Below are 12,494 nucleotides of genomic sequence, written 5' to 3'. Positions count from 1 at the left end.
CATATGAACTGGCTACTATGAGTGGGGGTGGGGAACTGGCTGAAGGTAGATGCCATGGAACAGGAAGGGGCACAATGTTTTCTGCCCCCATGAACAGAGCAAAAAGTGAGGTATTGGTGAAAAAAGTTTCCTCAGAACAATTTCTCTCCAGTAACCTCTCTACCACTGGTCCCTTGCTGCAAATGTGTATAAAACAATTTTAGGACAAGGAAATGGCAGAACAACTTTATGGACAACATATAAACTTGGGAGGACTTATACCATAAAGCATTACATGCTGGGATTTTAAGTCAGTTTAAGCTACATTCAAGCAAATTCTAGGAAGACAGAGGCTGAAAAGTACTAATAGAGGTGCCAGGGCTGCTGGCAAGGAAGGTAACCACATTTCATCCTGGGGCCTCAGGTTAGAGAACTGTGTATTCTTTTTCAATTAAACTGACATTCCTGGCAATATGTTATGTTGCAAATGCCCTTCCAAAAGAATCATGCCAACCAAGATGAGGGAGAGTTAAGGGTTGTATATACAGGCAAGAAGTAGGTTTGAAGACATTTAGGATTTCACTTTCAAGAAAGAACACTGTGCCACAAAGAGATTCTAAGTGCAAGAGTTTGAACCTGAGGGGGTAATACAGGTGGTGTGTGTTAAAGTGGAAGGGGCTGTGGGGATATGACAGAAGTGCCTGGTCAGGAAACAGAGCCAGGTGTTTTTACATTTTATTAGCTACAGTATAGATCCTAGAGCTGCCTCATTCCCTCCCCTCCCCTCCCCCCACCATGGGGTCAGGCCTTGCCAGGAGCCCCTGCCTTTGCTGCCTGGGCCCGCTGGAACTCCTGCTGCAGCTGAGCAAGGGTCTCCCTCTGTTGCTCTGACTGCCGCTCCAGGTCCCGGAGCTGGGATTCGTATCGCTTACTAAGGAGAGGCAAGGGAGACAAGCAGAAAGGGAGAAATTAGTAGGACTTACTATGGAGAGTGCTAAACGCAAGAAAGAGATAGGTGGAAAACTTGAGATCTAGGGAAGGGAGAAGAAGTGGGGTTAAAAGGGAAGGAAAGGGTTGGAGGAACTGGAGGACTAGGGGCCACTATGGATAGCTGTTCTGCAATGGTTCAACACCTCTACTCCAATGGTTTACTTGCATCACAGGGTGCAGCACACGGTGGTGGAATAAAAACTCACATTTCAGCTGTGATATAGTCCAGCCTCTTCCCTACTGTGGCCCGAGCCTCCCCCAGCTCCTGTTTGACTAGCACCGGACCCAGAAGTTTAAAGACCACGTTGGACCCATCCAGCAGGGCCAGTTCCTGATGGAGGGATGGGACATATGTGATCAGAACCATGGCTAGTACAGGTCCCTCCTCGCCCCAAAAATCCCAGTCCCTCACCTCTTTCACGATATTATTTTCTGTTAGTTGTGCTTCAAGTTTCTGCCTTCCCGACATGGATTTACTCAAGTCTGGGGATGAGAGGAAAGGCAAGATTAGAAACATCAAATGTGCCACCTATCCCCACAATCCTAGTCAGGTGGATATGGATCTGAGGAAGCAGAAAAGGATGGGGGCAGCGGGTGAGTGAATAGGGAAGAGCACTGAGGCGGGAAAGTCTCTGCCCGCGAGGGCCCAGATGGGGCAACAAACCTTATCTCGGTAATGGCTTTGGGTTGTGAGTGCACTGGGCGAGGCCATACTGACCCTGTTCCCTTACCCTTCTGTAGCTGTTGATATTTCTCCACTTCTCCCTGCAGCTTCTTCTGGATCAGCTCCGCCATGGCGGGGATGAAAGAGTACGGGGAGCGAGACGAGGGCGCTGGGTCTCACTTTCTGGAAGGTACCTGAGCTCCCTTTTTTGATCTGGCCTGCGGAAATGATAGCACTCTTGAGAGGTAGCCCTGAGAGGCACCGCAACCTCGCCCCCGTCCCGGATATCGACTCCACCCTGTCCCCAGGAGATGGTGGGCGAAACGCAAGACCCCAAACCTCTCAACCGAAATCCTAACCTACTCACGTTCTTCCTTCAGTAGTAATAAACCCGGAAGTAAACAAGGAATGCTGGGAAAAGACTGTGCCGGAAGTTTCTTTCTGACCCTTGATGGGAAGTGTAGTTCTGACATGTTTAGCGAGTGCAGTTCTGCTAAAAAGACTAGACTCGGACACTTTTAGGCAAGATGGGGAAACTAATCCGGAAAAAGAAACCGCACCGCTATTCAGCCCCTGGCCCCGGACCTGCCTTTCTTTTTTAAGTCACTCTTGCTTAAGCTGCCGCTCGCGATAACGTGCCAAAAACTGTTCCGCCCCTCTAAGGAGAGCGTGCCCTCACTGAAGATGGCACCTAGAGAGCTTCAGACCTGGTACGCTGCTGATTGGATGAAGGACAGAGGGCTTCCGGGAGTTTTCAAGCCGACTGTGTGGCAGCTGAGAGGAGTTTTGCACGTGGATCGCCGTTCGGGTGGGCGAGATGGAGATAGCCCCCAAGCCGGGCAAGGATGTCCCGTCCAAGAAAGACAAACTTCAGACCAAGAGAAAGGTAGCGGCCTCCCTGGGTGGGAAAGGAAGTTTTTAGCTGTGGGGTCGGGGGGCGGGGCGTGAGTGCGGAGTATCAGAGTTCCTGATGTGCCTGTAGAAACCGCGGCGATACTGGGAGGAAGAGACCGTTCCGACCACAGCCGGAGCCTCTCCAGGGCCTCCTCGTAACAAGAAGAATCGGGAGCTCCGTCTTCAGAGACCAAAAAATGCTCACATCTTAAAGAAGTCTCGGATCTCTAAGAAGCCTCAGATCCCGAAGAAACCCCGAGAATGGAAGAACCCGGAGTCCCAGCGGAGCTTGTCCGGGGTGAGCGTGGGACCTGATGGGTGGCGAGGCAGGCCGCATCGTGCCTTGAGAGTGAGAGGGTTGGGGTCAATCCAAGGCTGTCTGCTAATTGCGACCTTCTTTTCCCTAGGCCCAAGATCCATTCCCAGGCCGCGCCCCCGTCCCTGTGGAGGTGGTCCAGAAGTTCTGTCGTATTGACAAATCCCGAAAGGTGAGGTCCAGCCAGAGAGTTGGGAAGTGTTGGAGGCAGGGAGTGTCTGGGTGAGTTGGATGGAGGCTGGGACAGGTAGCTCTCCTGTGACTCCACTTATCCTGTGGTTCTTCTGCCACTCCTCCTCACCAACAATGTTATAGCTACCACATTCTAAAGCCAAAACTCGAAGCCGACTTGAGGTGGCTGAAACTGAGGAAGAGGAAACAAGTATCAAAGCTGCTCGTTCTGAGCTGCTGCTTGCTGAAGAACCTGGGTGAGTGGGCCCTAATCTGGACCCCCATTCCCTGCTTTATAGGACTGTCTTTTCTCGTTTTTATGTTGGTATACTTGCTTCATATTGGGAAGCTTTACTGCCGTCCTAACCCTTGCTTTCAGGTTTCTGGAAGGGGAGGATGGGGAAGACACAGCAAAGATATGCCAGGCTGACATTGTGGAGGCTGTGGACATTGCAAGTGCAGCCAAGGTGAGCCTGAGGAGGTAAAGGAGCCAAGGGATTGATTGGTGGTGCAGGACAATAAAGGAATGGGGGCTAGAAGAAGGCGTTACTGCAGGGCACTCATTTTTTTTTTTTTTTTTCACTCTTCTCTTTCCCAGCACTTTGACTTGAATCTGCGGCAGTTTGGACCCTACAGACTAAACTACTCTCGAACTGGAAGGTAAGGTTGAATTCTAGTGACTCTTAAACTAAGACGTGTTTCCTTAACCACTTCAGCCATTCCCAGTGTGTGTTTGGGTTGCTGATGAGGGGAGGGTCCTTCGATTTGCTTGGGTGTGAGGGTGAGCACCTACAGCAACATGTGTCTGCCCACCTGGAGAGATGGGACTGGCATGGGGCAGACCTCAAGTTGTCTGAGTCAGTGGTCCCCTGCCTTAACACCCTGCCTGCCCCTCACCTCCAACAGACACCTGGCTTTTGGAGGGCGCCGAGGTCATGTGGCTGCCCTTGATTGGGTAACAAAGAAGCTTATGTGCGAGATCAACGTCATGGAGGCGGTGCGGGACATCCGGTCAGTGGCCTCATTGTCAGCGGTCAGTTGGGGTGAGATAGCCCATTCCTGATTGAATGATAGCCTGTGACCTCATTTCCCAATTGAACCACTCTTCCTCTCCCCCAGGTTTCTCCATTCTGAGGCACTGCTTGCTGTTGCTCAGAACCGCTGGCTCCACATCTATGACAATCAGGGCATTGAGCTCCACTGTGTCCGCCGCTGTGACCGAGTAACACGGCTTGAGTTCCTGCCCTTCCACTTCCTCCTGGCTACAGCTGTGAGTGGTCGTGGAGCTCAGGAACTGAGGGGAAGCCCTTGGGATGACCACCTTTCCTTTAGGACCCCAGCAGAGGGCAATCAGGACTGGGTCATTCTCTCTTTCTCTCTCAGTCAGAAACAGGATTTCTAACCTACCTGGATGTGTCAGTGGGGAAGATTGTGGCAGCTCTGAATGCTCGAGCTGGGCGGCTCGATGTTATGAGTCAGAACCCTTATAATGCCGTCATCCATCTCGGACACAGCAATGGTCAGTACCTGGCTTAGTTTTGACTCTCTGACCATCCTGACTTGCTTTTCTTCTATATTTGTACTTCGTGAGTCCCTTAAAGTTACCCTTTTATTTCCCTTTTTTGTTATCTCTTGGTCTTGAGTTCCCATCTTTCCCATGTTTAGTAACCTCAGGCTTAAGTATGTATTAGCAACTTTGGTTCTTCTTCTCTTCCAGGTACTGTGTCTTTATGGAGTCCAGCTATGAAGGAGCCACTGGCAAAGATTCTCTGTCATCGTGGTGGGGTCCGGGCTGTGGCAGTAGATTCTACAGGCACGTAAGTCACTGGTGGGATGAAGTGTTAGGAGTCATAGGTGGGCAGAAAGGTGTGCAAGGCAGTGTGCTTTAGGAGCACAGAGTCTAAAGCCAGGATGCCCAGGTTTAAATCGCAGTGTTACCACTGATGTGCCTTACAAGTATGGGCATATTTCATAACCTCTGTGTGCCACAATTTCCTCACCCCGAAAATGGAAATATGAGTGTCCATTTCAAGGGTCCACAAACTTTTTCTGTAAAGAGTCAGATAGTAAATATGATATGATTTGCTGATAAGAGGTAAAGTCAAAGGGTATCGTGTAGGTATTTAAATACCAAGAGAAAACAAATTATCACAACTTTTTTTTCTGAGACGGAGTCTCGCTCTGACGCCCAGGCTGGAGTGCAATGGCGCGATCTCAGCTCACTGCAACCTCCACCTCTCAGGTTCAAGTGATTCTCCTGCCTTGGCCTCCCGAGTTATCTGGGACTACAGGCACCTACTACGGGCGTCTACTACAATGCCTGGCTAATTTTTGTATTTTTAGTAGAGACAGGGTTTCACCAGGTTGGTCAGGCTGGTCTCGAACTCCTGACCTCAAGTGATCCACCCGCCTCAGCCTCCCAAAGTGCTGGGATTATAGGCATGAGCCACTGCGCCTGACCTTTTTTTTTTTTTTTTTTTTAAATCTTTTGAGAGAGACATAGTCTTGCTCTGTCTCCCAGACTGGAGTGCAGTGGCATGATCTCGGCTCACTGCAACCTCCACCTCCCGGATTCAAGCGATTCTCCTGCCTTAGTCTCCCAAGTAGCTGGGATTACAGGCACTTGCCATCATGCCCAGCTAATTTTGTATTTTTTTGTAGAGACGGGGTTTTACTATGTTGGCCAGGCTGGTCTTGAACTCCTGACCTAAGGTGATCTGCCTGCCTCGGCCTCCCAAAGTGTTGGGATTACAGGCATGAGCCACTGCGCCTGGCCCATACATTTTTAAGTTATAAAATTAAACATAATATGGCCAGGTGCGGTGGCTCACGCTTGTAATCCCAGCACTTTGGAGGCCAAGGCGGGTGGATCACCTGAGGTCAGCAGTTCGAGACCAGCCTGGCCAACATGGCGAAACCCTGTCTCTACTAAAAATCCACAAAATCAGCCGGGTGTTGTGGCGGGGGCCTGTAATCCCGGCAACCTGGGAGGCTGAGGCAGGAGAATTGCTTGAACCCGGGAGGCAGAGGTTGCAGTGAGCCGAGATTGCACCATTGCACTCCAACCTGGGCAACAAGAGCAAAACTCCATCTCAAAAAATAATAATAATAATAATATGAGGCTGGACACACTGGCTCATGCCTGTAATCTTAACACTTTGTTAGGCTGAGGTAGGCAGATCACTTGAGCCCAGAAGTTCGAAACAAGCCTGGGTGACATGGCAAAACTCTGCCTCTACAAAAGATAGAAAAATTAGCCGGGTGTGGTGGTGCATGCCTGTAGTCCCAGCTACTCAGGAGGCTGAGGTGGGAGGATCACCTTAGCCCAGGAGGTTAAGGCTGCAGTGAGCTGTGATCATGCCACTGCACTCTAGCATGGGCAACAGAGTGAGACCTTGTCTCAGAAAAAAAAAAAAAAAAATCAAATATGATATTTGTGTAATACAGATCTACTAATGGGAAGAACTGAATTTCTCTTTTTGAGGTTAACATTTTGCCTAACTGATGTACAAAGTTAGTGTTCCAAATGGTCAAATTTGACTGTAGATATTCATGTTCATGCTGATCTGTAGAGATTGCATGTATTTCATCTTTGAAAACATCTTTTCACACAGTTAGGTAATGATAGGTGATATGTGAGGTGCTTGAAATGCTGTGAAGCACTTACGACTGTGTCACTGTGACTTGTAGTGTACAAAGCAACAGTGCAAATCAGGATGCTGTAGTCTCTGTAATGACCACTCGGCTGTGTGTTGTAGAGCAAAAGCAGCCACAGTGTAAGTAAATAGTGAGTGTGGCCACGTTCCAATACAACTTTATTTGTGGATATTGGAACTTGAATTTCATAGTTTTCACAGTCTCAAAATATTCTTTTGATTTTTTTTCAACCACTTAAAAATGTAAAAACCATTCTTGGCTTGTGGGCTATACAGAACTAGATGATGGGCCAGGTTTGGCTCATGGGCAGTAGTTTACCAAGCCCTGGTTTAAAGCCCTTACAAAAGCTGTTGTAGACATTAAGATTAGTTAAGGCATATACTTTAGTACAGCACTTAGCAAAATAGGGAGCGCTGTGTTCATCATTGTCATTCAAGATGATCGTTCTCTCCAGGTCTGGCTGATGTGAAGGGTGGAGGTGGTGTCTGCTTTGGATTTCTGCTGTTCTTGAGGGAGTATCTGCATTTTCCACAGCTTTTCTGTCTGATTTGTATTTTCCTCTGATTCCTTTCGTCGTCAGGTATTCACTGGGCACCTGCTGTGGGCGGGGCTCTGTGCTGAGGTTCTGGAGATAAAAGGATGAATTGTTGAGCCTGCCCTGGTGTGGTGCTCCAGTTATCCTTTAGGTATAAAGACTTGTGGCTATGGTTTTTTTTTTTTTTTTTCTTTGAGATGGACTCTCACTCTGTCACCCAGGCTGGAATGCAGTGGTGCAATCTCGGCTCACCGCAACCTCTGTCCCCCGGGGTTCAAGCGATTCTCCTGCCTCAGCCTCATGAGTAGCTGGGATTACAGGTGCCCGCAAACCACACCTGGTTAATTTTTTAATATTTAGTAGAGACGGGGTTTCACCATCTTGGCCAGGCTGGTCTTGAACTCCTGACATCATGATCCACCTGCTTCGGCCTCCCAAAGTGCAAGTGCTGGGATTACAGGCGTGAGCCACTGCACCCAGCCATGGCTATGGTTTTTGAGAATGACTGGCCAGGTGATGCATTTATTTATTTTATTACTATTTTTCGAGACGGAGTCTTGATCTGTCCCCCAGGCTGGAGTGCAGTGGCGCGATCTCGGTTCATTTACAACCTCCGCTTCCTAGGCTCAAGTGATTCTTCTGCCTCAGCCTCAGAGTAGCTGGGACTACAGGAAGTGATTCTTCTGCCTCAGCCTCAGAGTAGCTGGGACTACAGGTGCGTGCCACTGCACGCAGCTGATTTTTGTATTTTTAGTAGAGATGGGGTTTTGCCATGTTGGCTTGGCTGGTCTCAAACTCCTGACCTCAGGTGATCCGCCCACCTCAGCCTCCCAAAGTGCTGGGATTACAGGCATGAGTCACCAGGCCTGGCCCAGGCGATGCCATTAGTTTCTACACAGTTGTCTTCTGTCATCCCAGACTCAATGTGTCCATCACTGGATAGGTCACCGCCTCCTAAAGTTTCTCTTGACCTGCTCTCATCTCCCAGAATTTTCCTGTCACCCAGAATTTGACTCAGGCACACAATACCACACCTGGATAATTTTTCTATTTTTTGTAGAGATGGGGTTTCACCATGTAGCCCAGGCTGGTCTCTGTCTTGAACTCCTGGACTCAAGCGGTCCTCCCACCTCAACCTCCCAAAGTACTGGGATTACGGGTGTGAGCCACCACACCCAGCTTGGCCACCAGCTTATTCAAAGTCTCCAGGATGCTGGGACCACCCCCCCACCACCCACTCCTTGCTTTTCCATAATTGTATCTTTCTTTTTTTTTTTTTGAGACGGAGTCTCACTCTGTCACCCAGGCTGAAGTGCAATGGTGTAGTCTCGGCTCACTGCAACCTCCGCCTCCTGGGTTCAAGCGATTCTCCTGCTTCAGCCTCCTGAGAAGCTGGGACTACAGGTGTGTGCCACCACACCTGGCTAATTTTTGTATTTTTAGTAGAGTTGGAATTTCACCATGTTGGCCAGGCTGGTCTCGAACTCCTCCTGACCTTGTGATCGGCCCGCCTGCCCTCCCAAAGTGCTGGGATTATAGGCGTGAGCCAGCATGTCCGGCCTTTGTAATTGTATCTTTGTGAACAAGTGATTTGGTTCTGCCCTTTTTACTGCATATCTATACCAGCCTGGCTCTAGGAGAGTCAGAAGGCCTGCCCAAGGGTTTCTGCCCTCTCTGGGCCACTGGGCCAAAGCTGTAGCTTGCCCTCCGTGGGCTACCTGGGTCAGCCACTCCTGTGCTTAGGGCTTAGTCACTAGTTCTCTGAGGCCTGAAGTTTAATCAACACCTTGATGCTGAACAGCTCTGGTCCTTGTGATCTTCAGCCCATCCCTGCTTTTCTCTGGTCCTCCTCAGGAGCTTGTCAGGCCACGGGGGCTCCAGTGATGAAGCTGACCATCTTTCTTAAGAGGTGTTCTGGTAGCTTGTATTATGATTGGATTGGGTTGACTTCTCAAAGCCGAACTGATGCTTGCAAGTTTAGTAGTACAGTAGACTCCCATCTGGCACTGGGCTGGTCTTTACCCAGGAGTCCCATAGATGGGTGTGTAGAGGGGAGAAGAGCCAGCATGCATCCTTGAGTTGTTAGTTCACCAAAGGATGTGACCCTGTGTTCCAGGAGTGCTCGGTAATTCCTGGTTTGCACTGATGGCCCTTCTCTTTGGTAAAGTTAGGGCGCTGATTATCTTGTCGGAAGTATCCAGCTGGGCCTCTCTTGGGCTCCATCACTGTGCAAGTCTCTGCTCATAAGAACTCTTTAGTTCCCCTCTCCTGGGTTCACAGCCAAGGCAAAAAAGAGAGTCCTTGGCCTCTTGGCAAACATACACCCCCTACCTGGCTGGTCCTCCTTCAGCTTCCCTCTCTAAGGAACAACTTGAACATAGAAACTCCAACCTTACCTGTAATCCCAGCACTCTGGGAGGCCAAGGTGGGCAGGTCATTTGAGGCCAGGAGTTCAAGACCAGTGTGGTCAACATGGCGAAACCCCGGCTCTACTAAAAATTAGCGGTGGTGGCGCATGCCTGTAACCCCAGCTACTTGGGAGGCTGAGGCACGAGAATCACTTGAACCAGAGAGGCAGAGGCTACAGTGAGCCAGGGTCATGCCACTGCACTCCAGCTTGGGCAACAGAGTGAGACCCTGTCTCAAAAAAAGAAAAGAAACTCCAACTTCTGAAAGTAAACAACTTATGCAGTACATGATTCCTGGAGAGGATTTGGTCACCAACCTTCCCTCCTTCCTTCTAGGGAAAGCACACAGAGGGGCAGGGCAAGGGCCTCCAGTGCGTTACTTCACCACTTCCTGAGTAGGTCTTCTCAAGTCCTTGGAGCCTTCACTTTGTGATTTGTCACTGCCAGAGAGCAATGTTGGGATCGTGAGCTGTGGGTCCTCAGTCTGACTTTAAAGAAACCCCACAAATTGTCCGCTCCTGATTTTCCTGACCATGTTTCCCACCAATCCTGCTAACAAACCTCTGCTTCCCTCTCAGTCTCCACACTCTGGTGTTAATGCATTTGAACCTGCTGTGTATCTGCTTCCTGTACTTTTTTGAGAATTATCTAGAATGGCCCAAATCCCACCTTTCCCATGAAGCCTTTCTGACCACTGCAGATGCTCCTTCCCCTTGCTGGGCTGTGTGCTGCATGTGTGTACAGGGGGACATCACATTTAGGCGCAGCCTGTCGTGTGGATGTTCCTTTTGACGCCTGTGTCTTGAGAGGGCTGTGTGGTGTTAGCAGGTTAGAGGCAGATGCTAAAGAGACAGGCCTGACCATTCACTGACCTAGCTTTCCTTTCCCTGAGCTTCAGTTTCCTCACCTCTTAAAGGGAAATAAAAATAGTAAGAGTTGTATGCAGCTTAACTGGGGTGAGGATGCCTGCGGAGTGTTCAGGGTGATGGCAGTGGTTATTACTATTAATCTTTTTCTCCCCAGCCAGACTTGATGCCTGGACTTGGCCACAGCTTGCTTGGTAAACCCATTTGCTGACATATTAATTGATCCCTCTTCTCTCACCAGGTACATGGCCACCTCTGGCCTAGACCACCAGCTGAAGATCTTTGACTTGCGAGGGACGTACCAGCCTCTGAGCACTCGGACCCTGCCCCATGGAGCAGGGCACCTGGCCTTCTCCCAGAGGGGACTGCTGGTGGCAGGAATGGGTGACGTTGTCAACATCTGGGCAGGGCAGGGCAAGGCTAGCCCACCCTCCCTTGAACAGCCCTACCTCACCCACCGGCTCTCAGGCCCTGTGCATGGCCTTCAGTTCTGCCCCTTTGAAGATGTGCTGGGGGTGGGGCACACTGGGGGCATCACCAGCATGCTGGTCCCTGGTGAGTGGGCCAGGGGATGGAGGGGGCTGGGGCTTGAAGTGAATGAACTCTGGGCTTAGCTGGGCTGGAGCTGTTGGACCAAGGTTCTTATGGCTCCATGCTTCTCCCTCCCTCCCTTCAGGGGCCGGTGAGCCCAACTTTGATGGCCTGGAGAGTAATCCATACAGAAGCCGGAAGCAGCGCCAGGAGTGGGAGGTGAAGGCCCTGCTAGAGAAGGTGAGGCTCCCCTGCTGGAAAGGGTGAGACTCCCCTCTGCTGGAGAGGGTGAGATTCCCCCCACTGCTGGAGAGGGTCAGGTTCCCCCCTCCTGGAGAGGGTGAGGTTCCCCCTTCCTGGAGAAGGTCAGGTTCCCCCTTCCTGGAGAGGGTGAGATTCCCCTCTCCTGGATAGGGTCAGGTTTCCCTCTGCTGGAGAGGGTGAGATTCCCCCTGCTGGAAGAGGGTCAGGTTCCCCCCTGCTGAAGAGGGTGAGATTGCCCCTGTTGGAGGTGAGGTTCCCCTGCTGGAGAGAGTGAGGCCCCTGCTGCTGGGGAAGGTGTGCATGTGGTTTGGGGTTGGAGGTAGAGAAAGCTCTCCTGAGGTCTCATGCTGGGGGTCTTGGGTAGAGGGGTTCAGCAGCCTCCCTGGCTTCTCTTTTTGGTGCTACTCTCCTGTGGTTCCTTGCTGAGTCCTGTCCCTCTGTGACACTCCCAGGTACCTGCAGAGCTTATTTGTCTGGACCCACGAGCCCTGGCCGAGGTGGATGTCATCTCCCTGGAGCAGGGAAAGAAGGAGCAGATAGAGAGGCTGGTATGGAACAGGCCCCTGAATGCCCAGGCCCATCTTCTCCCCCCCATCCTCTCCCCACCATGGCTTGTCCCCAGAAGTGCGGCCAGTAGGTGGGTGCTGCCAGTTCCCTGACTCCGAGGCTGTAACAGATTTCACTCCTGTCCCCTCCCTCAGGGCTACGACCCGCAGGCTAAGGCTCCCTTCCAGCCAAAGCCAAAGCAAAAGGGCCGCAGCTCCACGGCAAGCCTGGTGAAGAGGAAGAGGAAGGTCATGGATGAGGAACACAGGGTAAATGAGCATTGGGATGGGCCGGGCCTTCCACAGGCTGCACTCTCCTACTTGTGCCTCTGCCCTTGTCAGCCTGCCACTTCTCACTCTGTGCCTGTGTCCTCCCCCTCTCCGGTCCCCAGGAAAAGGTCCGGCAGAGCCTTCAGCAGCAGCATCATAAGGAAGCGAAGGCCAAGCCCACAGGGGCCCGGCCATCTGCCCTGGACAGATTTGTGCGCTGAGCCAGACTCCAGAGTTGCCTGGGAACAGTCTCTCCCCAAGATCACCTGTAGGAAATGAGTGTTCCCTGGAACAAGGAGGTGGGGGCAGTGTGGCCCCTTCTCCAACTGGGGGTGGACAGCTGTCTCCTGGGGTGGGTTGGTATTAAAGAGGAAAGCAATTTTTTGGATAATGTGTCTGGATCA

General features: G+C 51.0%; 2 protein-coding genes across 5 annotated transcripts; one reads left to right on the top strand and one right to left on the bottom strand.

Moving 5' to 3' along the window:
- Positions 1 to 76: 76 nt before the first annotated feature.
- Positions 77 to 2,359, bottom strand: PFDN6 (prefoldin subunit 6). Of its 4 annotated transcripts, none has more exons than XM_058432502.1 (5): positions 2,341 to 2,359; positions 1,701 to 1,851; positions 1,382 to 1,452; positions 1,176 to 1,300; positions 77 to 910 (listed from the first exon to the last, which is right to left on the bottom strand). In XM_058432502.1, the coding sequence occupies exons 2-5, from the start codon at positions 1,762 to 1,764 to the stop codon at positions 781 to 783; spliced, it is 390 nt and encodes a 129-aa protein (XP_058288485.1). In that variant the 5' UTR covers positions 1,765 to 1,851; positions 2,341 to 2,359; the 3' UTR covers positions 77 to 780. The 4 variants fall into 4 exon arrangements, with proteins under 4 accessions (XP_058288485.1, XP_031996454.1, XP_031996455.1 ...); XM_032140563.2 differs by lacking the exon at positions 2,341 to 2,359 and adding an exon at positions 1,993 to 2,163; XM_032140564.2 differs by lacking the exon at positions 2,341 to 2,359 and adding an exon at positions 2,001 to 2,163.
- Positions 2,360 to 2,404: 45 nt separating this feature from the next.
- Positions 2,405 to 12,478, top strand: WDR46 (WD repeat domain 46). Its single transcript, XM_032140560.2, has 15 exons — positions 2,405 to 2,519; positions 2,616 to 2,825; positions 2,935 to 3,015; positions 3,159 to 3,271; positions 3,394 to 3,481; positions 3,613 to 3,674; positions 3,921 to 4,025; positions 4,134 to 4,284; positions 4,398 to 4,533; positions 4,732 to 4,831; positions 10,722 to 11,035; positions 11,157 to 11,251; positions 11,728 to 11,823; positions 11,977 to 12,090; positions 12,213 to 12,478. The coding sequence occupies exons 1-15, from the start codon at positions 2,451 to 2,453 to the stop codon at positions 12,309 to 12,311; spliced, it is 1,833 nt and encodes a 610-aa protein (XP_031996451.1). The 5' UTR covers positions 2,405 to 2,450; the 3' UTR covers positions 12,312 to 12,478.
- Positions 12,479 to 12,494: the final 16 nt, after the last annotated feature.

The sequence above is a fragment of the Hylobates moloch genome, unplaced genomic scaffold, assembly GCF_009828535.3.
Source record: "Hylobates moloch isolate HMO894 unplaced genomic scaffold, HMol_V3 SCAFFOLD_20, whole genome shotgun sequence".
Lineage (NCBI taxonomy): Eukaryota > Metazoa > Chordata > Mammalia > Primates > Hylobatidae > Hylobates > Hylobates moloch.
This window is presented reverse-complemented; position numbering and strand designations above follow the sequence as displayed.